The following is a 27,464-nucleotide window of genomic DNA, read 5'->3' on the forward strand; positions in this document are numbered from 1 at the left end:
CTTAGCTAACAACTTACCAGCTACTGTACCGCTGTGCTTTGTTCCTCATTCCCTTCGGCTGTCGCCTTGAGCTCCGCAGCTTCTGCCGGGCCGGCAACATCACCTGCAAGGGAAGAAAGCAAAAGAGCAAACATCAAAAGTGGAACGGACAGCAATACAACAAAAACAGACGAGGAAAGACAAAGGCAAACAGGAACACTTACCTGAAGTATAGTGACTTAGTCGCAGCAGCACTGGACTACCACGTGCAAACGACCAGTGAAGGAACTTGGTCCAGAGCATACAAGCGCCCCTGCCAGAAGCAGCAGGACGGAGTATTCGCCAAAACTAATCAACAGGTGAGCTTTCCAGGGACAGCACATGCCACGGGTACCATGGTTTGGGAGAAGGGGTCTGGAAGGGGATCAGGCGCACAAGCCGGCATACTCGCGCCCCCTATTCTCCACGCAGGAGCAGTCCCGAGCAGCATCACCCATTACCACCAGTCACCACAGAAGCGCAGAGGGCGAAGTCAGACCCGAGCGACCTTACCCCCGGGAGGGCTGCAACCGTGCCCCAACGCCTCCGCAGAGACCAGGTGAGCGTAACAGGTACACGCTTAAAAGACCCATTTATGTTTCCACTGAAATGTACACGACTTGGACACTTTAACTGAAGGTGCAGGAGGGGTGATCAGTAGGATGTTGCAGTTAGTGTATGGGTGTTGATTGAAGTGCTGAGGGTTATGGATTGGGATTATGAAATGTTTCCTTAATGTGTCCTTCAGGAAGTCTTAGTTTCCACTGGCAAGTTGGAGGCTCAGCAGCAGTGATTAAAGGAGCCTGGTGGCGAGGTATTTTGAATTCCACTGGGAGTTCTAAACTGCCTTTCATTCTAGTTTTCAAGGGAACAGGTCGCAGTTTTATAGTTCAGCAAGAATTTTGTTAAAAAGTCTCTAAAGAATCATTTCAGAAGAAAAGCAGATAAGGAAAGAAGAGAAGAAACCACAGGAAGCAAAGCAGCTAGAACCAACTGAGGAAATTACAGATGAAGAAAGCTAAGTGTTCATGACTCAAGTTGTTACTCTTTAACTTATGTAAAAAGTTTTTAATGTTATTGGTAAATGAGCTGATCTCTGCGTGTAGTTGAAGACACGTTGACTTGTAAATAAGAAAAGTGTGTTTTAAAAGTAACAGTATTCCGCCGGGGCGCGCGTGTCGTTTAAAGTGGCAGCTGCGTTCCAGACCGCACATTTAACCACTAACTTGGAGCACACGGTGGTAACGTTGCAGTTGTTTAAATAACATAAATAAGTAGAAAACTAACATTAGAACTACCGTCGTTGTTAGCATAACAAGAACGTTGCTTCTGGTCTAGAGAAAAGAACCATTTGACGCGTGATGACATGAGCGAAGTATCCCTTCGCAACAAACTGTAAAGAAACTGTCAAAGGAACAGCTGATCGTGTCCTTTGAGGTACCGTAACGGACAGCTAACGTTGCAGCGAAGGCAAGGTGAGAAAAGGAATTTAAAAGCAGGAAACAAAAATTCATTAACGCGGTACACCAAGAAAGAGAGAAAGTGCTCAGAGGCAAGCAAACAGTAAAGGCAAGCAAGTGCTTTGCTTTGAGCTACGAGTCAGAGAAATTCAAGAATGCAGTTTCCCGAGATCTGACAGGAAAGTAAAGCAGGAAACGGAGTATTGCTAGAAGTATAAGCAACTCGCAAAACAAGTTCTACGCATCCAAGCAAGTTCAACAGAGTTTTTAGAAACAGAACTGCAAAACTCTTAAGAAACCACCTTTCAAGACTCTTAAGAAATAAATGGTTTTTGCAAAGTAAATTCTATTAAAACTGCTAGCAAGAGAAAGAAAGAGAGAGACTTTCAGTATTTTCAGAAGTTCTCATAAGGAACCCTATCAGTTTAGAAAGCATAGGCTGCAGGTATGGAGGGTCCTGGGAGAGAAACAGTGTTTAGGTTAGAGACAGTAAGTGAAAGCTGATATTAACAGTTAATAACTGTGGTTTCCTTTTAGTCAAACCATACCCAGGGTATCAGTCCAAGGAGGAAGCTAGAGACGAGGGTGCAAGAGAAGATCTGCGTTTGTTACTTTTTCCAATTCCCCTTTCCCTTTGGGTTTGCCAGTTTCATAGTTTTAGTTTAGCAGGATTGTTAGGCTGGCAGACATGGAGGGGGGTGTGTGTCTGGTTGGCTATCGTCACTCCTGCTGGAATTCGCAACAGGACCTGACACAATACCGGCACCCAGATGTCTGGTACATACTTCCAGAGGTCATTCAGTACTCTTTCTGGGCCAGTGGCCTTTCGGCCCTTTGTACTGAACAAGACACTTCTTACCATAGACGGAGTAATACTAAGAGACCACAATCTAACGCTAGTTCAACTACTGTGCTCACTAGCCCTACCTCACAGCAGCTTTCAGAAGGCACTGTTGCAACATACAGCCCAAAAAAGTGGAGAAACCATTAATCTTCCGTTATCATACAATGAAGATGGTTGTCCTTTGAATCTTTCCCCTCAGAGACCTTCATAGCTCTTGAGATCTGTAAGTAGCACGTATCTACTGTCATGACTCAAGTTGAATATTGGTTCTGTCTTATTAGTCCCCATGGAAAACCTTTTCCCACCTCTTTCAGGCTACCTAAGAGTGGACACACCTGTACCTTACCTGTGGTATTTTTGGGAACACTTGTTTTGGTAACTGAGTGGGACTTTTTGGGAACTTGATCTTTATTGTACTGCTTGCATTTTATTTAGAAAGTCTGCGTTTTTGTTTGGACGAATATCACTACTTTAAGAGTGTAGCCTATGGCTAATAGTATCTAATCCATTGCATCAGTGGCACTCTTTTAAAGTGTCCTATGTAGTCATTTTGGCCATGATTACTGTTCTTGAGTTTTGGTAATACTGTACTTATATTTTGTAGATCATTGTATATAGTGTTTTGCGTAAACATTGCTATGTTTTCAGCAATTAAATTATGTGGAAAAGCCTATAAACTGTGGGTGAGAGACTGAGTGATGTATCTGAGTGAACCAGGCTGCTGTATCCCCTCGTCCTAGTGAGTGTCTGGATGAACGTGACAAAAACCCTACATACGTATACTAATAGTTGGTCTTTATGAACCCCTCACTGCAGAACTTCAAAAAAACCAAACATTTGCACAATTCTGCAAAGAGTTCAAGGAAATGCCATTTAAAAAAGTGATGTTGATTTCTTGTAATGTTTGATGTGCAGCTATTGGAGACTTGCACTTTGCTTCCTCTGTCAAGTTGGCTTTCGTTTGCAAACGTGGTGGGACTATGTTAGTAATTGATAATATTGAATCATTTTATGTTTAATTTTTTGTCTTTAGGATCATTCAAACTGTGAGCGTGAGGTGATACAAGAAACAAAAAGACGTAAAGAAGAAAATGGGACGGGTATGCTTATTTTTCTTTACCTTTTACTGTTTTCAAACATGTTCTTAAGCCAATTTGTCCTATACAATTTCACAGTTTACACTCCTTTTTATAGGTGGATCCTCAAAACACAGTAAAAGTGAAAGTCCATCTGGTTCGCCTCATTCAAATGAGAAGGAAAAAAGTAAATCAAAATCGTCAAGCAAAGATAAAGGCGATTCAATCAAGCTTGAAAAGACCTCTGGCAGTAAAAAGGTGCATTATTTTATTTGTTCAGAAGCAGCTTTTATGCACATCTATCAATGTTGCAAACCTTCATTAAGCTACTCATCGGTCATCTTGGAAATGTACAAATACTCTTATCTAAAGTCGATTATATATTTTCCTTTATATAAAGGATATAGACTAAGTGCAACTTGCTTCTTTACACAGGAATCCAGGCATGACAAAGAGAAATCAGAAAAAAAGGAGAAACGCGATAGTGCAGGAGGAAAAGAAGAGAAGAAACAATATCCTTTGATTATTTTCAGTTTAATGTAGTAACCACAAAAGAAGATATTCAGCATTATCATTTATGGTTTCCAACAGCTTATTTTGTTTCCAAGTATCACCTTTGCATAGCGTTTAGTAGTGCATGCATATAAAAAAGAGTATTTTGGCTGTCTCAATGTCCACAACACTCTGTGAAGAGATCACCCTATGTTGGTTTTAGGGACTAGACTTGCTCCAGCTGTAATCTAGGTGCAAGCAGATATATCACATTATTATCTGTTACAAATTGAGGGCATTTTTTTGTGGTTAATTGTATATGGGACAATAGCATACCTTTAAAATCTTACAACATCAATAAAATACTTTTACATTCCATACTCAAAAAGGTAGAAATTTCACATTAATAAAAAGACATAGAAGAGGATCCTAAAAGGCAAACGTTAAGAAAATTTAAAAATGATAAAATACGTATTGGTTTAACAAGAACTCAACATATACAATACTTGACGACCAGCCCAACCTAATTTGATGGCACTTAAAGTTTAACAGCGAGTAAAATACATTGTTTGAGTGACCAGACAATAAGTAAATCCATAAATTCTAATAATCTATGTTAAGGATTCCAACCGGGCGTCACACCAGACCAGGACTCTTGCGACTAGCCTAGGATCCAGCGCCCAATTAAAACACACTTAATTTATTTTACTAATGATTCAGATTGAGAAGGCACCCAACCCGTCTCGCACCACTTTTACAAATACCCCGGGTCACAATGGACCATGAACCAGACCGGTGGATAGTAATACAATATTTAGTTTGAAAATCCAAATGAAATCACACAATTTAATATTGGGCAGCAAACACCGGTGGGGTGATAAGAACACTGTAAAATGATAGAATACACTTAGTTTGACTCTTCTAATATAACATACACAAAGCACAAATGAATGGGAGCAATTTTACTTTTCGGGAAGATAGCACCCCAGTTAAAATGTTCCCCTGCTATACTCCCTCCAACCCCCATTAACTGAATTTTGAGTCGATAGAAAGGAGCAGCAAGGAGTCAGATATACTAGGCAGCGAACTGATTTAAAATCTGACCCTTCCCCACAGATTTAAAAACCTTTGCAATTGCACAAAATAACACTCAGAATTAGTAAATATTGGTTTTACCTGTGTGGTTGAATAAATGAGCTAAATATGAGTATAGCACTATCACAGATGTAAGAACACTAGCAGACTAAAAGCAATGTCCTAACAACGGGCCTACAATTCAGAAAATCAACTTGAAAGTGAAAAACACAGTGCAGCCAAATCACACGCATCGAAATTGCATCCGCTAATTTTCACAGGTTTAAATGTCAAAACGGTTTGAAAAACGGGTGAAATAGACAAAATCGGAATGCGGTTATTATGCTGAGTGACAGATGCACATCACAGGGATAATATGAAAGTGAAAGAGTGACGTTAAATTGACAGGATGGGATTCTCAATAGGAAAGGAAATGTGGTTTTAAAAATAAAAGCAGTTGACACAGAAAATCAGTTTAAAAAGGAAAGGACAAGTCTTACAGAAACTATATTTTAGTGCCTAGAAAAGAGACACCGCCCGCGAAATAGGTTACTTTGCAAGTGTAACCCCTTCGCGCTGTGTGGCTCTTTATGTGGGAATTAATTAGATTAATCAAAATGGTACTAAGGACTTACACACGACAGAAATGAGTGGAAGAATAGCGCTAACATTTGGAGATCAAGGACAGGATGCACAGAGAACTCCGACAGTGTTAAGGATTTCGGCTAAGGCAGTTATGGGATTTCTATGGGGTGGAACCTAATACAAGGTACAGAGCAAGGGAGGCAGTTTGTGGATGTTGGGGAAGGGAAATACTCAAAACAAGCACTTGAATGGGGTATTTTGGACAGCGCACCGGGTTTCTGGACAGTAAGGCAATATCTGGTCACTGGTCACAGCGGCAAGATCTCCCAGAAGAAAACAGCTGGGCAGAGGTCTGGTCACGGCACAGCGGCACCTCAGCTGGATAGAGCGGGTGGCAGGGCAAGCAGGCAGTACTGGATATCCCAATGAGGATTCAGCCACCCTTCCCCTTTCTCCCTGAGTTATTGAGATTTTTTAGTGGTTTTTTTTCTGGATCAATGGTCCAGTTTGGACAGGGTCAGCTATGCTCTGGCCTGGCAGTGGAATCTGGAATCTTGCAGAGTGAAGATGTAATCTCTGGATGTGCAGGAGCTTGAAAATTTGGAAGAGTCCTTTGTCTCTGAGTCTCCCCCTTTTTACAAGGCAGGTGACATCACAGGATTTACCATGGGGGCAGGCCTTTGGCTTGACATGAATATAACAACTGGATTGGTCAGGGTTTACTATTACCGCATTCCTGTCAACCGGTTGGGCTTAAAGGACATGACATCAGTTTTACGGTGTGAGCTTAAATTGCCCATGCCCTCCCACAGTCATTTTTGCCAAAACTCAGTTATGACATACATTTCACATTTTTACAGTTGTGGCATTTTTGAAAATCACATAGGCAAATGACACATTTTACACAGAGCATGGCATTCCAACTCCCAAGTCTGTACTTTGTCATTTCGCCCTCCTAATAACCTTTTGCAATTGTATATGGGACATAGCATACCTTTTAAAATGTTAGAACACCGATAAAATACTTTTACCTTCCATACTCCAAAAAGGTAGACATTTCACATCAATGAAAAGACATAGAAGAGGATCCTAAAAGGCAAACAGTTAAGAAAATTTAAAAATTATAAAATACATATTGGTTTAACAAGAACTCGACATATACAATACTCGAAGACCAGCCCAACCTAAGTTGATGGCACTTAAAAAGTTTAACAGTGACATAAATACATTGTGTGAGTGACCAGACAATAAATAAATCCATAAATTGTAATCTATAAAATACGGATTATAAATAAGATATCTAAAATATAACAGTCAAACACAAACTACAACAAGGTGTTTTAAAGTTTCAAGGCTATTAGGATCATTATAGAATCTACATATTATACGTTCCTTTGGCAGCATCCTTCTTTGTACTAAAACTTCCCTTGTTAAGAGAATATTAAAATGGAACCTTCAAAACAGCTTTCGCCCTTTATTATTTGCAAATACATTTAAGTAGGTTGGGAGGGTACCAGCCCTTTTATGTTTATGTTCAAGTTGTTGCATAGAGGGGTAGCTATGCAGCTTCTCTATGGTGTAACTCCAATTTGAAACATACTGGGCTTTTTTAATGACCGTTAATTTCAATAGAATATCTTTAAGGGTGTAACCCAGTTTCTCAAGTATTTCTTTTGACAAATTCACAAATTGTTTCAGACTAATATTTGTGCCCCTGTCTAACAAATAACCCATGTCTTTATATAAAGAATGTTTCATTGAATCTAAGAATTTCCACATGAAAGTCAGAAATTTCCACTCAAGCCTAGCTCAGAGGGAGATTAAACCCAATTTGTATCTGATACAGTGTATCAGGACACAGTTCAGAATTTTCAATGCCTTCCTCCAAACTATACCTTCCAAGACTTCCATTATTCCAACTATCCACTGCTGCATCACCTCTATAATCATTTTGGCACCACTTTTCCGGCAAAAAAACAAACTAAAGATTTAACCCAAAATGTCCCATGTTTTCTTTTAATCGGGTGCATCTGTGAGCCCAAACATTCAGCTTTCTTTTTCAGATAACCAATTAATCTCTCTTTAGAGGGTTTGTTAAAAACAGCGAACCACAAGTATCTAAAAAGGTCTGAAACTTGCAATTCTGTGTGTCTAAAAACAAAGAATAATTTAGTGGTTTATTTGAACTGCTAAAATTCATAAACTTTGTTTTTTCCACGTTAATGACTACAATGTTTTTCTTTGAATAGGAAGCAAATGATATGATAGGTTATTTATAACACGCTTAATACCCAGAGATTTCTAAGCGCGGACCCAGGGATCGAACCTGTGTTGCTCCGTGTGGTCTTGTTTCCAAGTCGAGCACACTGCTGCTGAGCTATCCTCCTGGGACCGCTGAGCTATCCTCCTGGGACGCCGGCAGACATTAAATGCAGACATTAAATTCTGCAACCCGCTTTGCGTGCAGTCAGACAACATAATATCCATCTACGCCATCCAAAAACGTTTCACTACCACTATTCGTGGAGGAACAAACACAGCTGGGAAAATGTCTTCCTCCATATCTGATGGGTAGAGGTTAAAGAGGCAGGGAGCAAGAATGCACCGCTGCCTCAGGCCTGTATTTGTCAATCTTCTGTGGTAGAGAACCTTCATTATTTAACCTCACCTGAATTTTCATGTTGGTATGTAAGAGTACAATAAGTCAACAAATCTTCCAGGATCCCCCAGCTCACCAGTTCAGGCCAAAGAATATTTCTATTACCTGAATCAAAGGTGACTGAGAGATCCATAGAGGCGATGAAAATATGACCATAAGTTTTTGTCCATACCAGATCTTGTAGAAGCCTAATGATAAAACTATGCATGGCTATCCCCTGAGATTTTCGAAAGCCGACCTGTGATTTTTTTAAGTCTTCTGACCAGGCTTCCAGATGCTGCAAAATTAAGGATGCAAATATCTTTTGATCTGCATCCATAATCATGATAGGCCTGTAATTCCGTAGATTATTTCGATCCCCTTTTCTATGGATTGGCCAAACAAGGGAAGTATACCATGAATCGAGTATCGCACCTGAATCCAATAATTGAGAAAACAAAATTGTCAGAATATTTGCCCAAAGTGATGGGGCAGCCTTAAATAGTCCATTATTCAGCCCATTGGGCCCTGATGGTCTACATACATTTGCTCTTAATATTGCCTCCAGTACCAGGTCAAAACATACAAGGTCTGGGTTTACCTCCTGCGACTGTGGGCTACAACTCCTGATCCTTTTTTATAAATTGTCTCAAAGTGTTCCACCCATTTTATCTCTGGGAAGGGATTCGACTGCAGAGAGGCTTGACGTTCACAACTTGCCAAACACCCCAGGAATTCCTCTCATTCAATAGTTTTATCATTGCCTCCCATCATTGTGTAACATTATAGAACTATGGCTAATCACCCAATTTGGAAAGCCTTGTTAAGCAACTCATATTTCTTCAGCCTTGGACAAGAAGCCTAGCCCCCTTTTCTTTATTCTCTGAAAAGGGGATCTTAAAGATTTCCTTTTTCTACCAATGAAGGATCAAAGCGATGCATATACCTTCGCCTTGCTGCTTTCGTCTGGGCAAGGCCTCTACTACTGGTCACTATCTAATCTATATTCTTCCTTACATATTCACGGAAGGACATTTTGTTCAAGGCGCGCAATTTCCATTCCAGAGAAGTTGTAAGACAATCACACGAGAGTATCATTTAAAATATTCATAGGATGATTTGACATATACGCACTGGTTCCAGTCATATTCACTCAAAGGCCCACCTGACATCTTATCCCTCCTTATATCAAAAACCATAAAAATCAACTGTCTGCAAATTACAATCGCTCAAAATAGAATCTACAACTTAAAAACCCCTAAAACATTCCAATAGGACACAATCCACAAATGCATAATCAATAGTGATACCATTTTTCCAAGTGAGTTGGGAGGGGGATGGGGAGGATCGCCGTTAACATGTCCATTTAACTTAGTTCGACCCCAGGATTCCATGAAGTGATTCCAGGCTATCCACTGGGCTATTTTCTTGGAGGGAGGACAATTCACAAACAATCCATCCTCATCTTCTTCAATGCCAGGGTCTAGAGGGGCAGAATTTACATCACCTGATAGTATTATGATTGTATTCCCTTCCACATCTAGCTACTCCTGGAACCCAGGTATCCAACTTGGCTAAGAAATCGGGCAGCAGGGTGGGGTGGGGGCTTATTCCCTCGTGTCAGTAAATATTTAAAATTAAGGATCAGGCAGCCTTGTCTTCAACAATTAAAGGGATCACCACCCCAGGCCCCCTGTCTGAATTATACATTTTTTAACACAAGTCCAGGAGGCTAGATTTGATAAGTCAAGAGGCCCCCTTATACACTGTGGCACATGGAGAAAATGTTATATCCATCAAACACAGGGTCTTTTAAGAGCCAAGATTCTTGTATAAGTATAATGCGAAATTGCTTAAAATAGTTCCCCAAATCCTGGTTTGTGAACAAATGGCAATTTCCCCATGATTTCCAAATGATCGAGGGAATTTGTCCCTTCTCCCTAAGTGGGAGCCTCCTCCTTTGAGGCTAGGGATGGGAGTCCGCTTCAGAAGAACCTTCCTAGTGGTCTGGGCAAGTGGGTCCTCACTGGGAGAGACTCCCTCTTGGTGGTTAAGGACTCTTGATCCTTTTACGGAACTCCCTAAGTAATTCCCCATGGTGGCATACATGGGACTAACGGATGTGAAAAACAGTATAAAATCCAGAGGCTTGGCTGAAGTCAAAACTAAAATATACTGTTACCAACAAGAAAGGGAATGTCCTGTATCTGAGATGAGGAGACTAAAAAGCGAGCACACGATGAGGCAAGGTGAAGCAGAGAGACTCATACGGAAGCAGGAGGAAGCCCCCAGGCAGCATAACACCTGAGAGAGGTGGAGCCACAGAGCGCCGCAGAGCCCGCAACTTTCGGAACTGCTCAGGAAGCAGGATCAAAACGCTGGACGCCCAGTGTCCGTACAGAGAGAAAAAATGGAGGCGACAGGAACAGCATTCCTCATTGTGATATGACTAAGAAAACATTGTGTTGGGCAGTGCGCCTAAACCACTACACTGCAAAGTCAGTGAACCGTCGGGATACCTGCTGGCTTTCGGGGTCGGGGGGGGGGGGTGTGTGTGTGTGTGAGAGAGGGAGAGAGGGAAAAAAAAGAAGAGGGCACCGGGGAATCATTATGAGATCTCATTAAGGTTGAAGCTTAAATACCCCCGAAAGAAAGGGAAGTACCACATACATTAAGAAGTGAAGAGTGGAACAAACCAGAGAGAGAGAATAAGGGAAAGACAACCATGATTGGATCTGAAAGCAAGATAATTAAGCATGGATCACTATTAACCTGGGAAGAGAGAAAAGTACCACATTTGTTAAGAGGGATTCATATGTTTAAATCGTTGCAATTTTTGCAGCGGCTGTTTTCACTGTGGTGTTGGCCCTTTTTGACAATGTATTTTATTTTATATTTTAATTTGTTTTTAATGGGTGTGTCCCCCAATTCCCAACTATAACCCACCACCCCAAACCTCTACACAAACACACTGCACATATAAATGTAAAGAAATCTTGAAATGCTGGGGTAAAAACCCCACAGTGAAAACGCAGTAACCGGTTAAGAGACAAGACTGTAAACCAGGAAGCGAGTTCTATGAAGGGAAGACAAGTGAAGGCCGTAAGAGAAAAGATAGACAAATAAGCCATCCCAAGAGAGGAGGAACATTACATACCAAGAGTCTATCACAACTAAGAAAGTATGTTATAGAAGTACAAAAGGCACTTCACCGTAGATCAACCAATAAGACACAGAATTAAAAAGAATTCCTGGCAAGCAATCCTTAAGGAGGAGGGAGAACCCAAATAACTAGTGGAAGTGTTATAAGAACTTGTACAGAAAGTGAAAATAGACTAATTAAAATTTTCCTACTAATAAATCTGAAGAAAAGGAGAAACATTGCCAGAAGGGAGACATTCTCCTGACTGTAGCTTGTTAGAAAAGTGGTAGGGTCACTTAAAATATTGTTAAAGCTGGTGGCTCTGTATTAACAAGGAGAAAAAAGAAACCAACTCCCTGTTATATACAACAACACGCCTCCTCTCAGCCACTCATTCGTATAACTGACACGGCTAAACAGAGGGTCTCAATACGAAAAATCCTGCTACTCTTGGGCTAATTAGAAAAATGTGCAGCAAATGCTGTTTATTATTAGTCACCTTAATAGTGAAAATAGGTGGGATAACATCTTCTTACCGCAAAAGCATAGCGAGTGACACGTCACCCCCACATGCAGAATGGTAAAAGAATGCCACGCGTTCTGTCCATGACTAGGACTTCCTCAGGCAGTTTAAGTATTCAAAAACAATTGTTTGCTTCCTTTAAATAAAGTATTAAACATCACTTCCTGTTCATTGTTGTAAGTAGTGACCAGCCAGATAATGGCTGTCATGTTTCGTCAAATAGTTCCACTATTTTACCATCTTTGACTAGTGTCCTTATAGTGTAAATGCTTTTTTATAATGCGTGACAATTGCTGCATTAACATCTCATATGGTCTAACTCTAACAACCAATTAACTGTTAATGTAAGTTAACATCATATATCTCAGAATTAAAATAAGAAGCCTAAAGTGCCAGTGCATTTTAAATTCGTGGGCTGAATTACAAAATTTGAATCGGATGATTCAGATTTCAACTCTCACTTAGACAATCTCTGGGTGTTCTAATTATAAAACGCACGCAGAGCAGCCGCGATTCAACATTGATCTATTTAGATTCTAGACACACACTCTCTAAACTAATATTCCATCGTAAAAAATAATAAATGACCATTAAGTGTAATTGCTTAGATTGGTCCAATATCTCATGTAATGAGGGCAGCAAAATGAATATTATGGAGGATCTAAATTGAACCATTATTGCTAGATGATGCATAGCAAATCAGCAATAATATAATATATATTATGATCAATAGTCAATTATAAAAGTCATAGTGACCGAGCCTTAATGTAAACAATAACCACATTATGCAAATTTGCAAGTGCAGATAATGCTACATAGTGTAAATTAGCAATATTCAATGCAGTAAGTCTCCTTCGCCTAAAGTGCAAATATGCAAGTGAAAATTAAGCTGGATACTGCAAAATTGCCCAGAGTCTCAAGTTGGCCTCAATGACAAACCCCTACAAGATTCCCTGCTTTTCGGCACGCGGTTGATGAGGCCCAGCGAACAGCATTAAGGAACACTAAACTTTTAAAACACTGAACCAAACTTCTGGAAGGTCGATGAACGCTGTGGAGTGACTTCAGGTCTGTCCTTTTGTGATCAGCAACCCCTTACATATGATACACCGCAATGCACACAGTCAACCTGCAGATGTTGGGCCGAAGGTGCTTCTGGAGGGACTATTGGGCTCATACCAGCCATAGTACAGAGTTCATTGCCATGTTAGTGGGAGAGAGAAGCTCCACTTGCTAAGGTGGTAGGGGGAGAGCCTACCTCTCAACAAAGCAATGACAACTAGGTTCAGGTCCCTCCAAAATGTTCCCTGTGGCAGTAAGGATAACATAATTCACCTGTGCATAGGAAGATGTCACCACAGACAAGTGGGAGTTGGGCACAGATGGGTAGAATTCCCATCTTGTGTGTAATTCACCCCAACTTAGTGAGTCCCCGAGCACTTTTTCTGGCCTTTTGGGGATTTATCAGACTCTCCTGAGTGGGCACCTTTTTCCTCACTCACTCATTATTTTTCTGTGACTTTGGTAACTCTTTTTGGTTCGTTTGATGGAGTCTGATTTCCTCCATCTTTTTGAGGCATCTGTATTTTACTATTGCAGCACACAGCATCTTCTGTGCAATGTTGCTGGGAGTTAATTGAACTTCCCTCTTTGGTTTTCTTTTATATTCCTGTGATAACCTACAGTTAATCAGATTAGGGGGATATTTTTGTATCCTACCTATGCTTTTCTTTTGTGAGATCAGAACACCCCACCTTAGTTACAGTGGCAGGTCACCCTGAATGGCTGGTGGCAGATGATATTTTCTACCGACTTTTTTGATTTTTACATGCAGGCTGCTATCGCAGCTGCAGTAAAGGGCGCATGTGTCACCATTGACCTAAAATGGTGCCTGTCTTCTTTTTTTGCCAACTCACAATGGTTTGCTCTTTCTTGAGCCTTCCTCTTCTAACCTGGGTGGCGGGGGGTGGGGAGGCGCTGCTCAGTCCTTTGTCTTTGACAAGCTCCCATTGAGAAGCTCGCCCAGAGGCGCCTGTCTGTCTGGGAAGTCGGGAAGCTGGGAGGACACCGAAACTTCTCAGGTCTTTGTCCTCTAGCATGTGTGATTGGATCCAGTCTGACTGGGTGCCTGGCTGTCTCCCTGAGACGGTCACACCTAAAGGTTGAATTTTGCTTGAATGCTGATTGGCTGGGTTCCTGCATAAAAGGTGACGGTCTTGATGCTGAAGGCAGAGTCGACCACTGGAAGATTCATTCTGAAGAAGAAAGAGGACGTCTGCAGCTACCTCCAGCAGCCACCAAGCTGGCTAAGTGACCGTTACTGCTCCAGCCCGATATTCTGTGCGACATGAAAGATCGAGACCAGGCAACTTCCTCCCTTGGACTGGTGGACCTAACCATTCTCGAGACCATCTGCAGTTTGCGACATCCCTCTGAGGGTGCGATCCCACTTCCTGCGAGCCCCTTCTCTAATCAATATCCTCTCCATGTAGCCTTCACCACATCCCACACAATGTCCACGCGCACCTCCCCAGTGTCATTGAGCTCAAAGAATTCTGTGATGCCCTTCTCCAGCTCTTCCCTAAAACATGGGTCCTCCCACAAAGACTTATTACATCTCCACTTCGATCCTCTGGGGAAACAGGCAATTCCAACTAATATCGATAGACACCATGTCCTGGTCGGAACAACTAATGGGATGAATAGCTGACCCAAACGCCAAATCCCACAGGCTTCTTGATATATATAGGTAGTCTATGCTCGTCAAGGTCCTGTGTGGGGCGGAATAAAGAGTGAACCCCCTGTCATGTGGGTGGAGGTGGCGCCATATATCCTACATCCCGTTTAGCTCCATAATCGTTCCCATTTCTCTGCCTGCCTGATTCTGGGGTCCCTGCTCCCCGGAGTGCCCAGACTGTCAGTCCATGTTGACATCACTCCAGACATTGAAGTCTCCAACCAATATGGCGTGTCTCTCACCCTCAATCATTATCTTTTCTAGATTTCTCTGCAGGAACCTCACTTGACCCTGATTGGGGGCATACATCGTGGCAAATGTGAACCTGATTCCTTGAATCTAACCCGAGATCAAGATCACCATTCTCTGAACATCCGACCATACTTTTGAAACCTCCAGTCGTAGTCCCCTACGGACCAAAATCCCAATTCCGGCCTTTCTCATTATCTTCGAGCCCCAGTACTGTCCCCCCCACCAGACCACAAGGAATCCTTCTTTCTTCACCCCTCAATTGTTTTGTCTCCTAGAGGAATAGGACATCCAACCCAGATCTTCTAAATTCATTGGCAACCAGGGACCACTTAGTTGGAGAGTTCAGCCCTTTCGCATTCAGCGTACCTACTCTCAGGCTGTCCTCCATGTCACCTCCCCTTGAGTCAGTCATACCCTAATCCTGTTACAACCACATTAACAACCAGGGAGTTGACCCTCCCCATTGCACCGAAACAGAACAGAAATGTGCGTATATAATTGTCAGATCAAGACATCCCAATACCCTTTTAACTCTCAAGAACCCCATCCACGTCGGCCCCCTCCAGTTACTTTCACTAGAAGAGTGCCGAACCACCACACAGGCCCGAAACCCAGGCCCTGGCTCTTGACACCTCAATCCCCATTGCCCCCACTCATCCTCCCAACTTCAACTAGCGTTCAAAACAAGCAGCTGCTTACAAACCCAGTAATCCCCACAAACCCAGCTGTGGTAGTGTCCACGGCCCATGATGTGTTCAGGGTGTGCCAGTCGTCGGAGTGTTCAGCTTCAGAAACTTCCTTGATCCTGCGACCCGCTTCCTTTTGGGGCCCTTGATACGCCATTGTCTGTCCACTTCACCTTCCGAGCCCGAAGCCCCCTCATCCCCTCCGAGCAGCACCCCAATTGTTTTGTTTATTTCATCCTCTGTAGCAAGTCTGTACTTCACACCCTCCAGTTCAAAGGAAATGGAGAACGGAAATCCCCACCTGTACCGGACTCCTTTCTGATTTATCCATTTCGTCAGGGGGGGGAGACACATTCTTCTCTTTGTGAGGGTCAGGACAGACCGGTCTTGAAAGATTGTGATCCTGGCGGCACCCATCACTACTGGCCCCTTAGCCTTCGCCCTTTCCAAGATTCTGAGTTTGTCCAGGTAATTATGAAAAGGGGCCATGACCAACCTCGGGCACCGCCCTGAGCCCTCTCAATTTTCGTCTCATCAATAGTCATCTTGAAATAGGAGCTTAGTAATATTGTGAATGATCCTCCTAAGGGTGCTTTCTGATTCGCCTTCCGCCTCTGGTATTACGAAGAAGCGTAGGTTATTTCTTTGTTCGCGATTCTCAAAATCGTCCATCTTGAAGACCATATCCGCTTCTCTGTGCTCTATTTCTCCCTTCCTTACGTCCAGTTGGGTCTCCAGAGTTTCCGAGGAGGATTGGTTATGCTGGACCGCCTGGAGTCTCTCCTCCATTTTGTCCATTCTCACGTTAATCTTGTCTACCTTGCCTCCAATATCTTCCCTCATACTCCCGATTTTGTCGAGGAGGGATGCCACATCACTCTTGGTCGCCACTGAGTCTGCTTCCCCCGTCTTCTTTCATTCGGGGTGAGCTGTGGGATCCGGTCTGCTCGGGTATGTAAATCGGACAAGCTTTGATCTTGTCTCCATGTAACCCTGGGCCCGGATTGGGCTTCTGATGGGGTCCCGCCTCCTCCTACTTTCCAGCAGCGGGTACAATATGTGCAGGTCCTCCTCTGTCCACGGCCTCCCCTTCACTGGGAAACCATCAGCTTCTATATCGTCCAAGAAGAATGCTTCTCTGTGGCACCTTCTGGGGAGGGGGGGTTCAAGGTCTAAGTCCCGGGTGTAGGGCAGGCACCCCCTCGCTCGGGGGCCCACACCCCTCCCTCTGAACCCCAGTTGCTGATGCAAGGCCTGAGGCAACTCTGTCCCCAGATGGGTCAGCACCGTTCACTTTTCAGGTGCTTTCTCCAGGGCACCACTCCTGATCCCTTGTGGTGCTCCGTTGACCAATCACAGCACTGTTCCACACTGGTCAATGCAGAAGCAGGACCCTTCTGGGGCCCCACTTCCAGGGAGGCGGGCACACGCCCCAGGACTGGGGGCCCACAGCTGCCTGGATGCATCTCCTCTTATGGGCCCAATTCAGGATCACCTGCATGGCTCTGTGGTTCTGGTCCGCACCCCTGCTGTTGGAGACCACACCCAGTCTCTACCTTTTAGTCCAGGCCTTTCTGCCACTTCCAGTGGGTCCGCCAGCAGGACACTGCAGTTACTCCAGTGCCATCCACAGGTGTTCATACAGGCCCCTCAGAGCATCTTACACCGCTTTAGCACTGCACCCCGGGAGGCAGGCACACGCCCCTTTATTGGGGGCCCACACCTCCGGGGCGCTCACTCTGTTTGGCTGACCTTTCCTCCTTCCCAGCAAAGGAAATCTCTGATGGGCCCTGGGGCCCTGGTTGGCCCCTCCCAACCCGATCCGGGTGGTCTCTTAACGGACCGTGTGTAGTCCTGTGATTGCTCTCCCAGCAGGGCTCATTTACCACATGGTTCGGGTTGTCCCTCAATCCGCACGCTGTCCCTCTCTGCAGGCCACCTGGGGCCCCGCTGCATGTCTCTGCTTGGGGGGGTCCAGGCTGCCCGCCCCACCGTAATCCGGCGGTGACCCTGGGAGCACCCGCTGTGTCCCTCCAGGCCTGAGTCACTTCCATGTGGTTGGGGAGTGGAGGTGGGGTGGAGAGCCTCCTATTGTCCATTGTGTTGGGGGTGGAAGGGGGGACTCGATCCACCCTCTCTCCTTAGGCTCAGGAAGAGGTGCAAGGGCCGGACGGCCCACACCCACGTCAGGTCTGCTGAGTCCTCGCCATCTCTGCGTCACGGAGCTCCTTTCCTCCATCAGTCCTTCACACCGGCAAGAGAAGGGAGATAAAAATCCTCTTTGACGGTTGCGATTTTCTTCGGGTTTCGGCCCACATTGAGCCCACAGGCTCCGGTGACCACCTGAGGGGTTCCATGCAACACCCGGGGCACCTAAATTGGAGGCAAAGTCACTTCAAGCAGCCTGGGTGACGGAGTGGCACTTTTAGGCTACTGTCATCCGCGCGCCCCCTGATGGCCTCTCCTCCATATCTCTTTTAAGGCATCTGTGTTTTACTTTTGCTGCACACAGCTCCTTATGGGCAGTGTTGCTGGGGAACCCTTTGGGTGCTCCTTTGAGATTCTTTCGTTATCCTCAAATAACTACAGTTCTTAAGGATAGAGGGATACTTTGTATCCCTCCTAAAAACCTTATACTATGAGAGATTAGCACACACGGCCTTATGTTGAGTGCTAAGGGGATACCTACAATCGCCCTTCTCTCTGCTCATGTGACTTTTAGTCACATGGACAACCTTCCAGTTATGGCTGGTGGCAGTGGGCATGTTCTACCAACTATTTTTTTTTTTGTTTTTTTTGTTTACCGCAGACTGTTTTCACAGTCACATTTGAGCACAATAGGGTCATCCAAATACTAACTTGGTGGCTCCGTTCTTTTTTTGCCATTTCTAGCGTGTGCGTTCTTTGTTAGCCCTTTAGCTACGGTTCTGGGAGGGGGAGGTCTGTTGTGTGTTTTGCCTTTGACGGGAACCCTTGGGTATTCCCGCCTAGGTTATAGTGCGTCTGGGCAGACGGGAAGTGGGGGAGGAGTTTTTCACTCATCTGCCCTTTGTCTGCCTGCGTTCCTCTATGGAACCAGTGCCCACTGGTGGTGGGGGGCTGGCTGTCCTGATTGGCCAGCCACCCGCCCCGGTCTGTAAACCGATGAGAGAAAGTTTGCAGAGGAGTGTGTGCTGAAACTGAATAAAAGGTGAGGTTCCTGAGGTGAAAGGCAAGTCGACCACTGGAAACTGAAGCAACGGAAGACGACGACCGGAGATGCCTGCATCACCGTGAAACAACCACTGCTGTCCTGAGCCCGTTTTTCACTCGACAGAGGACCAACCAGCCCTGAGACGAACTACAATCTTAGCCATCTCCCGAGGTGTTATACCTCTCCAGAGCTACAGACCGCGAATACCAGGAGACCTCTGACCCAATTGCAGTGCATTATCTTTGAGAGACTGAATCCTTCATACTCTTTGCTGAGCACCAGGTGAACCTCCAGAGGCACGATCTGACTCAGCCACATCCCCTGACCAGCTTGCCAGACTTCAAGAATCAAAGATGATCGACCGGGTGAATATCGTCCTTTGTTGCTCGTGAGAAAAAAAACGCTGAAGACTGAGCAGAAAAGCTGAAGAATTACGTGCCAATGCTCCTCCCTCAAGACTACTGCTGAGACCTCCCCGTCAGAGACTGTCCTCTCGTCACTAGACCGAGGAGTCTGGAGACTGGGTCTGTCACTGCTACACAGAGCAGAATCCAGCCATGAGCATTTCTTCCAACCTAAGGTACTGTGGGGTGAAAAGGTATTGCTTACCTTAAACCAAGAAGTCGCTCCAGTGTGGAGTGCACAAAGAAGTGTCATGGGTGTCCACTCTTACCTCCGACCCAACCTGCCACCCTGTGTCCCTTTTTAGAGTCCTTTAACAGTGTCTCCAATGTTGTGTTAACTCTTCTAGCATCCTATCCTAGAGACTAAAGTATCCACAGGAACCTTTGCTGTTCTACTGCTTCATTAGACTTTGAGCCCTCTCCAAACTGACTTTAACATAGTTAGGGAACAGACTTTAAAAGCGTTTGTTTGCTCTGAAACTGCCTCTAGAAAGTTGAGCTCTGCGACTGTATGACTGTTAGGGAGAATTCTCTTAAGGCTCATTTCCCAAACCTTGTGAGTCCCCCAGCAGCTTTGCTGGATTTTTGGGGTTTGTTTTTTTCTCCTGTTATGAGTGAGACTCTTTTCCTCCCACTCTAAGGCATGATTTGAGTTATGTCTTTGACTTTTTGTGTGCTTATGGGCTATGGGGTCTTTTACTCCACAGGGTATCATCTGTTTTTGTGTATTTGTTACACAGCACCCTCAGTGCAGTAACACAGGGTTGTCATAGTGACCCCCAAACATAGACTCCATACCCTGGGACTGACTACTGTCTCCCAGGGCATGTAAAGTCACCATTGACTTTACTAGTCCAAAATTGCGAACAGAACCAGTACAAACCATCATATTGTGGAAGTACTGGAAGGGGTTAATTCGATTGCCCCTGGGTCTGTTTTCAAGGGGACACTGTCCAGTCCCCCCTTGTCGAGTTTCTGGCTGGTGGCAGTGGTTACCACACAAAATATTCCAACAGAATATTTCCTATGGGATTTTCCCATTGATTTTAAACGCACCACTTTTTGGTGCAATGTTAAAGATATCACCGATTTATTTATTTAATATTAAATCAACGGTTGGGTCTTTTTGCCAGAACTCTTTTGTAAAATGGCGTTCGTGTCCGTCTCTGTAACTCCAACCAAGGTCGGGCCCTTTGTTCCACTTTTTGGCTCCACAGAAGCCCTCCAAATGGTGCCACTCTGTCTGGGTTCCACAGAATGTGTGGGGAGGGGAATTGGCACCCTGGACTGTGTTGCCTTAGCAACCCAAGTCGCACTCTATTCTGACTGGCCCATTGGTAAGCTGCCCGGCTCACCACTTAGCATGTTTGAGTGACAGCTAGGCTGTTGAATGGGGGTTTTTCTGCATAAAAGCAAGACTTTGGGGACTGGAACTTTGGCCACAGGACCTAAGAATCCGAAGAGGGACGAAGCTGAGCCATCTGCAACGACGACACCACTGGTGGAGCCCTGCTGCAACAAACTCACCACTTTCCCAACGACAAGAGAAGATCTTCTGCTGGACGTGTCTTCTTCCTTTGAGCTGGTGGGATCAACCAGTTCGCCCCTTTCGCCTTCCAAAGATGTCTCTTGGTCGAATCGCCCGTGCCAAGCACCCTGGCGGCTGGATAGCCAAGCCTTACCACTTTAACCGTGAATAAAAGGAACGCACCTTTTAACCGACGAACTCTGCGGCTGGTTTCATCCCTGGGCAGTGCAATGACTCCAAGTTTCCTCCTCGACAAGATCCTCTCTTGCCCTGGTCGAAACAACGAACTGCAACCACTGCCTGGAACAACAGCCACCGCTGGAGCTTCCTCTCTCTTTAAGGTACTGTGTTCTGCCTGGCCTCCCTTTCCACGGATCGCTAAAGGTGACCCTTACATCCTTCGCTTTCCAACAGGGTTGGCCCCAGACCTTCTAACTGTACTTCTTGAATCACCCCAACCTCTTTTGAACATTCTGCAAAGACTTTTAGCGCATTTTAAACTGTGTGATCTTGGGCACATTTTGCTTTGCTCCATTTAAAGTGGGCCTGGCCTATGAACTTTGGCTCTACAGTGTATACTGCTTTTACTCCCTTGCTTTGAACTTCTAAAAGTGTTGGGGACTGTTTTATTTCTATGCCCTGCCTTTTTCTCTCCCTTTAACTTAACTATTGGAGTGCCATCTAGGTTACGCGCTCACATCTGTTTTGACAAATAGTGGTGGTTTAACTCTGACTTGGCGAATAGTTATCAAGGGAGGTGTTTATACTTTACCTGACTGTGCTTTAACTTGTTTTTGATTTAGAGTGCTAGTGTATTGCCTAAAGTGTGTTTTAAATAAATAATTTTCTGATGTTTGTTAATCTGCTTAGAATCACATGCTGTGCATAGGTCCGACATCCAGTGGTCACTGCAGAGTATTGCATTTTGTTTTTCGTAGTCAAAAAGGGGACGTCGACAAGGCGGGTCTGTAACACTATCCCTATAGTGACGTGCGTTGTACCCATAATCCCTCACGCGTCGAGGTCCCTCAGATTGTTTTTTTCCGCCCAGCTTCTGGTCGCCTTACGCGGAGCTCCTAGAGAGACATTGCAAATACTTACTTCGGACCTTGGTCCTTAATTATACTTATTATATTTTTAAAGATCCCTCCCCTCGACGTTAGCTGTGAAGCTGTTTCTCCGCCGAGCAAGTTTTCGATGGAGGGGAAGAGACGGAGGAGATCCTTCGGCGCTGCCGAACACGTGGCCTGGCCTCGCCGGCCAACATACAGTAGGGAGAGTGGGGGTTCGAACTTTTATCTTCACTTTGAGAATGTCTTTCTTTCTCCCCTATCTTTCCCTTGGGGTTCTTATCACCAGTTATTATTGCCTCAGCTATGGAGAGGACACCTTTTAAGTTTTGCCCACGCTGTAGGGGCAAATACACTTGGAAGGACAAACACAAGCTCTGTAATCGTTGCTTGCCCCTCGATCATAAGGAGGACAGCTCCGCGGCCTGTAAGCTCTTGAAACCAAGAACTCTTAAAGAATGCAAAGTTAAGAGGTGGGCGGACTACGCTATGTCAAAGTCAGTTTCCTCACCCGCCGCCGCTGTTACAGAAAGTGACGAGGAGGGTGATAACTCGTCGTCCGTTACAGAAGTCATTAACCCCCAGAAGGAGCACTCGCGCTCCTCGACGTCCGTCCCCAGCCCCGACGGGCTCGGCTCACGCCCTGCTTATGGGGATGAACAGCCCGGCGACAAGGACGCACACAGACCCCATAGGCCTAAGCACACAACCCACGGCTCTTCGTCGAAGACGAAGGATCCATCAGCGCCGAAGGGGACGCAGGGCACTCCGGCGTCTACCGCAGCAGACCGTAAGGGTCTCAAGCCCCACCCGCAAACGCAGCCGCGACCAGCGATTGGGCTTTCATCAAACACGGGCGCTACCCCAAAATCATCCGACGTAACGCTCCATAGAGCCTGGCGAGAATTGTTTCCGAAGACAACGTAAGCGGACGACCAAACAAACGTCGAATACCGCACAAAAAGCTATGGAAACGCCGAAAAAGCACAAGAGTAGCCAGGAACTGCCCCCTTCATCTAAGGGCACTTCTGAACTACCGGAGGGCTTTTCAGAGGGCGACGGAAACCTTTCTTCGACGTTGTGGGAGCGTTCTAAGCGTTTTGAAGGTGAAAACACTGATTTCCCCCCTCTAGACTATTCAGGGGTCCCCCATGAGACCCTTGAAAGACTCCATTCTTGTATGGAGAAAATGGAAAGGTTTTTGGGAAACCAAAACCCACCCACACCCAAAAGACCAAGAGAATGGCCCCAGGATGACCCTAGGGTCAAGCTTCCTAGGCTGTTTCCCCCTTCTACAAACGTATATGACCTCACTGAAGAGGAGCAATACCTCCAGGAAGATGAGGAGTGTGTGGGTGGAGAGGAAGAACATGAGGAAGAGGGGTTTGAGGAAGATCCTTACACTAGTGCAGGAGCTTTCGAAGAAGATACAGCTACCTCGCAGCCCTGGCAATCCCCATCATTGCAGCCTTGGCAATCCCCATCAGTGCACTCAGACCCTGATGTCTTTCACCCTTCTCCTCCCAAGGATTCACCTATTGGAAACACCTCTCCCATAGATGACCAACCTTCACTTAATGCACTATTGCGCAAGGCAGCAGCGCATTTTGAAATAGAGACGTGGGATACTCTTCCTGACATAGACTTTGTAGAGAAAGTTATTTAAGAAAAAGCCCCTGGTAGTCAGTCTATTCCGTTCCTGGCTTCTATAAAGAGAAGAATAACTCCTTCCCTTCCCTTTCCAATCCTGCCTTAGTCAGAGGGGTCAACCCTCGGATAGAAAAGCTCTTCAGCCCTTCGTCCTCTGACCCTTTGTACATCAGAGGCCATTCTATTCCGGACTCCCTCGTAGTTACTAATACAAGGAAAAGAGCAGGGGTACCACTATCCACTAGTGAGGCACCACCTGACAAAGAGGGCAAAAAGCTCTATGCACTTGGGAAGAGAATCACGACGTCCGCCGCCTTTTCAACTAGGATTGCAAATAACAATTCCCTACTAGATAGCTACGCAGATGCACAGTGGAGCAAGCTGCGCAGCGAAGCAGAGGACGCACCAGAACCCCTGCGTTCACGCCTGTTAGCTACAATCTCAGAGGGAACTCTTGTAAACCAGGGCATCGTAAAGAACTCCTTAGATGCCGCAGAGACGGCTGGCCGTTCCCTGGTTCAGGGAATACTTCTCAAACGCCATGTCTGGCTGCGCAATTCGGGATTTAAGCCGGAAACCCAGGCTTCCCTGATAAATAAGCCCATAGAACAAACACATCTGTTTGGGAAAGCAGTTGATGAGGCCCTAGAACATGCGAAGAAAGAGTTTGATACCATCAAGACTCTTGACCAAATTTCTAGGCCCCCTAACAGACGCGGCTATGGCAATAGACGCTCCTTTCGTGGCCAACGCCAGCAGCAAAACCAACAGCAATTTTACTCTGCTACCAACTGGCCCTCTAACCAGGGTAACAACACCCAGTTCAGTCAAAGAGGCCAACGCCGTGGCAGAGGAAGAGGTCGCGGCTCCAGCCCCAAAGGTTGCATGCCCAATACCAACAAATGACCCGAAGATTCGGGTCCCCTCCCATGCATCACCGGTCGGGGGCCGGCTAACATCGTTCCTTTCAGCATGGGAGGGAATATCGTCAGACCGCTGGGTATTATCCACCATAGCCCACGGATACTGCATCAAATTCAACGGTTCCCCGAAGTGCAGACCCCCACGTAACCGACGCATGACACCGGAACACCTCACCATTCTTCTTCAAGAAGTAGAAGAGCTACTGAAAAAAGAAGCTATAGAGGCTGTCCCCCTATCTCAGGTAACAGAAGGTATTTATTCAGTGTACTTCCTTGTACCCAAAAAGGACTTAACCATGCGCCCTGTATTAGATCTGCGCCCAGCGAACAAGTTTGACAAACCCCAAAAGTTTCGTATGGTGACCTTGCAGGAAGTAATCCCACTGTTATCACAAGGGGATTACATGACAACACTAGACATGAAAGATGCATACTTTCATATTTTAATGTTGCCAGCGCACAGAAAATACCTCAGGTTCAAGATAGAGAACAAACACTACCAGTTCAGAGTACTACCCTTCGGGGTAGCATCTGCACCAAGGGTATTCACGAAAGTACTGGCAGTGGCAGCGGCCCGCCTGCGCAGGTTATCCATCCCGGTATACTCTTACCTCGACGACTGGCTCATAACAGGGGATTCTTAGGAAACATGCTTCTCCAATACCCAAAAGACCGTAGACCTTTTGTTCCAACTAGGCTTCTCCATCAACGAAAAGAAGTCCAGCTTAGACCCCAGCCAAATCAAACAATTCCTAGGGGCTCTAATTCGAACAAAGGACGGCCTCGTCTTCCCCTCCAACGAGAGGGTCCAAAACATGCTCTTTCAGACCCCTCATTATGTGGCAGGTCGAGAGGTGACGGTACGCAAAGCAATGCGCTTGCTAGGGATGATGGCGTCATGTATTTATTTGGTACCTCATGGGCGCCTGCGCATGCGCCCAATGTAAGAGTGGCTCAACAGCCAGTGGTGTCAGGCCAGCGGACAATGGGACGATCTAGTGGTGGTCTCGCAGGCCTTGGTTCTCTCGCTACGGTGGTGGACAAAAGAAAACCTGTTATGAGGGAAAACTTTTGCCACACCCGCAGTGGAAGCCACTCTAACCACAGACGCATCCCTTGCAGGATGGGGGGCTCACCTATCCCATCAGACTGCTCACGGAGCGTGGACTCCGAGCTTAGCATCCAAGCATATAAACCTGCTGGAACTATTAGCGGTGTTCAAAGCACTGAAAGCCTTTCAGGAACACCTACAAGGAAAGACAGTGATGGTCCTCACAGACAGCACCACAGCCATGTGCTACCTCAACAAGCAAGGGGGCACTCACTCTCCAGGACTGTCCAAGCTGTCCCAGAATATATGGAAGGGGGCTCTCAAACACATGTTCCTACTATCACAACATGTACCAGGGGAACTCAATCTGCTAGCAGACAAACTCAGCAGAGACTTCCCCCTGCCCGAAGAGTACGAATGGCAATTGCACGAAGACATCGTTTTAGACGTCTTCACGCAATGGGGATTCTCGGAAATAGACCTGTTCGCAACTCTGGAGAACTCACAATGCCAAAGTTACGCCTCCAGGTACCCCCAGAACCAGTCCAAGGGGAACGGTCAGCCGATTCAATGATCAGGGAAATTTGTTTACGCCTTTCCCCCTGACTCCCCTTCTCAACAAAGTGGTGCACAAGATGCACCAGGAGCAGGTTACCTTGATACTAGTGGCCCCAATGTGGGCCCGGCAGCCATGGTTCGCTCACTTGATGGAGATGTCCCTATCTCCCCCCAGTGAAACTTCCCTGCCCGTACAACATGCTGTCACAGGACAAGGACAGGACACTGCATCCATGCCCTCAGACCATGAACTTAGCAGCCTGGCTCCTGAGATCATAGAATTTGGACATTTACAACTCCCGCAGAGATGTATGGACATCCTCAGGGAAGCCAGAAAACCTAATACTCGCCACTGCTATTCTAGCAAGTGGAAAAGATTTGTCATCTGGTGTAGAGGTAAGAGCATCAACCCGGTTGACTGCTCTCCCACTAACATTGTTCTGTACTTGACCCATTTACTGGATTCAGGTCTAGTGTTCGATTCCATTAAAGTCCACCTAGCGGCACTTTCTGCATACACCACTTCCCAACTTAAAGTGTCGTGGTGGAAGATACCAGTTATCAAGGCCTTCATGGAGGGGGTAAAGAGAATACACCCTCCAATAGCTAACCCAGCTCCCGGATGGGACTTAAATGTGGTACTTTCTAGACTCATGGGCCCTCCTTTCGAACCCATGCACAAGGCAACTCTTAAAGACCTCACTCTTAAGACTGCTTTCCTAATAGCCATCACCTCCATTAGGAGAGTAAGTGAACTACAGGCTCTTTCTGTACTAGACCCCTTCGTAACAGTTCACAAGGATAAGGTGGTTGTACGCACACACCCAAGGTTTGCACCAAAATTCATCTCGAAACTTCATGTAAACCAGTCAATAGAACTACCAACGTTCTTTAAAAACCCCTCCAGCTTGGGAGAAAAAAGTCTGCATACACTAGATGTACGCAGAGCTGTCATGTTCTACATGGAAAGAACCAGACCACTGAGAAAGACTAATCAGTTCTTTGTCTCTGTGGCAGCAGGAAGAGAAGGAGATGCAGTTTCAAAGTCCACTATATCTAGATGGATTGTTCAATGCATCACTCTCTGTTACACTCTTGCTAAGAGAGAACTACCCTTAAAGCCAAGAGCACATTCCACTCGAGGCACTGGGGCTTCCATAGCGTTCATTGCAAATGTTCCCCTTGAGTCCATCTGCAAAGCGGCTACCTGGAGTTCTGTGCACACCTTTACAAAACACTACTGTCTAGATGCACACTCTAGATCTGACTCCCAGGTGGGACAGGCAGTATTAAGACATCTTTTCTCTACTGTTCCTTCTCATAACCCACCGCCAACTCCGGGTACTGCTCGCTAGTCTATGCACAGCATGTGATTCTAAGCAGATTAACAAACATCAGAAGACAATGCATTACTTACCGTAAAAGCATTTCTGATGGTTGTATCTGCTTAGATTCACATGCGCCCACCCTTCCTCCCCGCTCGAATGGAAGGAACATAGACATCCTTTTCTATATCTCTCTCTTTTCTGTACTCACTCATGTCTAGAAGGCTCCCTCAGG

General features: G+C 45.6%; 1 protein-coding gene across 2 annotated transcripts in view; it reads left to right on the top strand.

Moving 5' to 3' along the window:
- Positions 1 to 27,464, top strand: part of THOC2 (THO complex subunit 2) — a 2,257,836-nt gene that overhangs the window by 2,065,148 nt on the left and 165,224 nt on the right. For both annotated transcript variants that reach the window (XM_069612670.1, XM_069612671.1), the window contains exons 35-37: positions 3,356 to 3,422; positions 3,517 to 3,656; positions 3,834 to 3,910. In XM_069612670.1, coding sequence (XP_069468771.1) covers positions 3,356 to 3,422; positions 3,517 to 3,656; positions 3,834 to 3,910 — 284 coding nt within the window. The remainder of the gene's footprint in view (positions 1 to 3,355; positions 3,423 to 3,516; positions 3,657 to 3,833; positions 3,911 to 27,464) is intronic.

Source organism: Ambystoma mexicanum, chromosome 5p (genome assembly GCF_040938575.1).
Source record: "Ambystoma mexicanum isolate Mex_15411 chromosome 5p, UKY_AmexF1_1, whole genome shotgun sequence".
NCBI lineage: Eukaryota > Metazoa > Chordata > Amphibia > Caudata > Ambystomatidae > Ambystoma > Ambystoma mexicanum.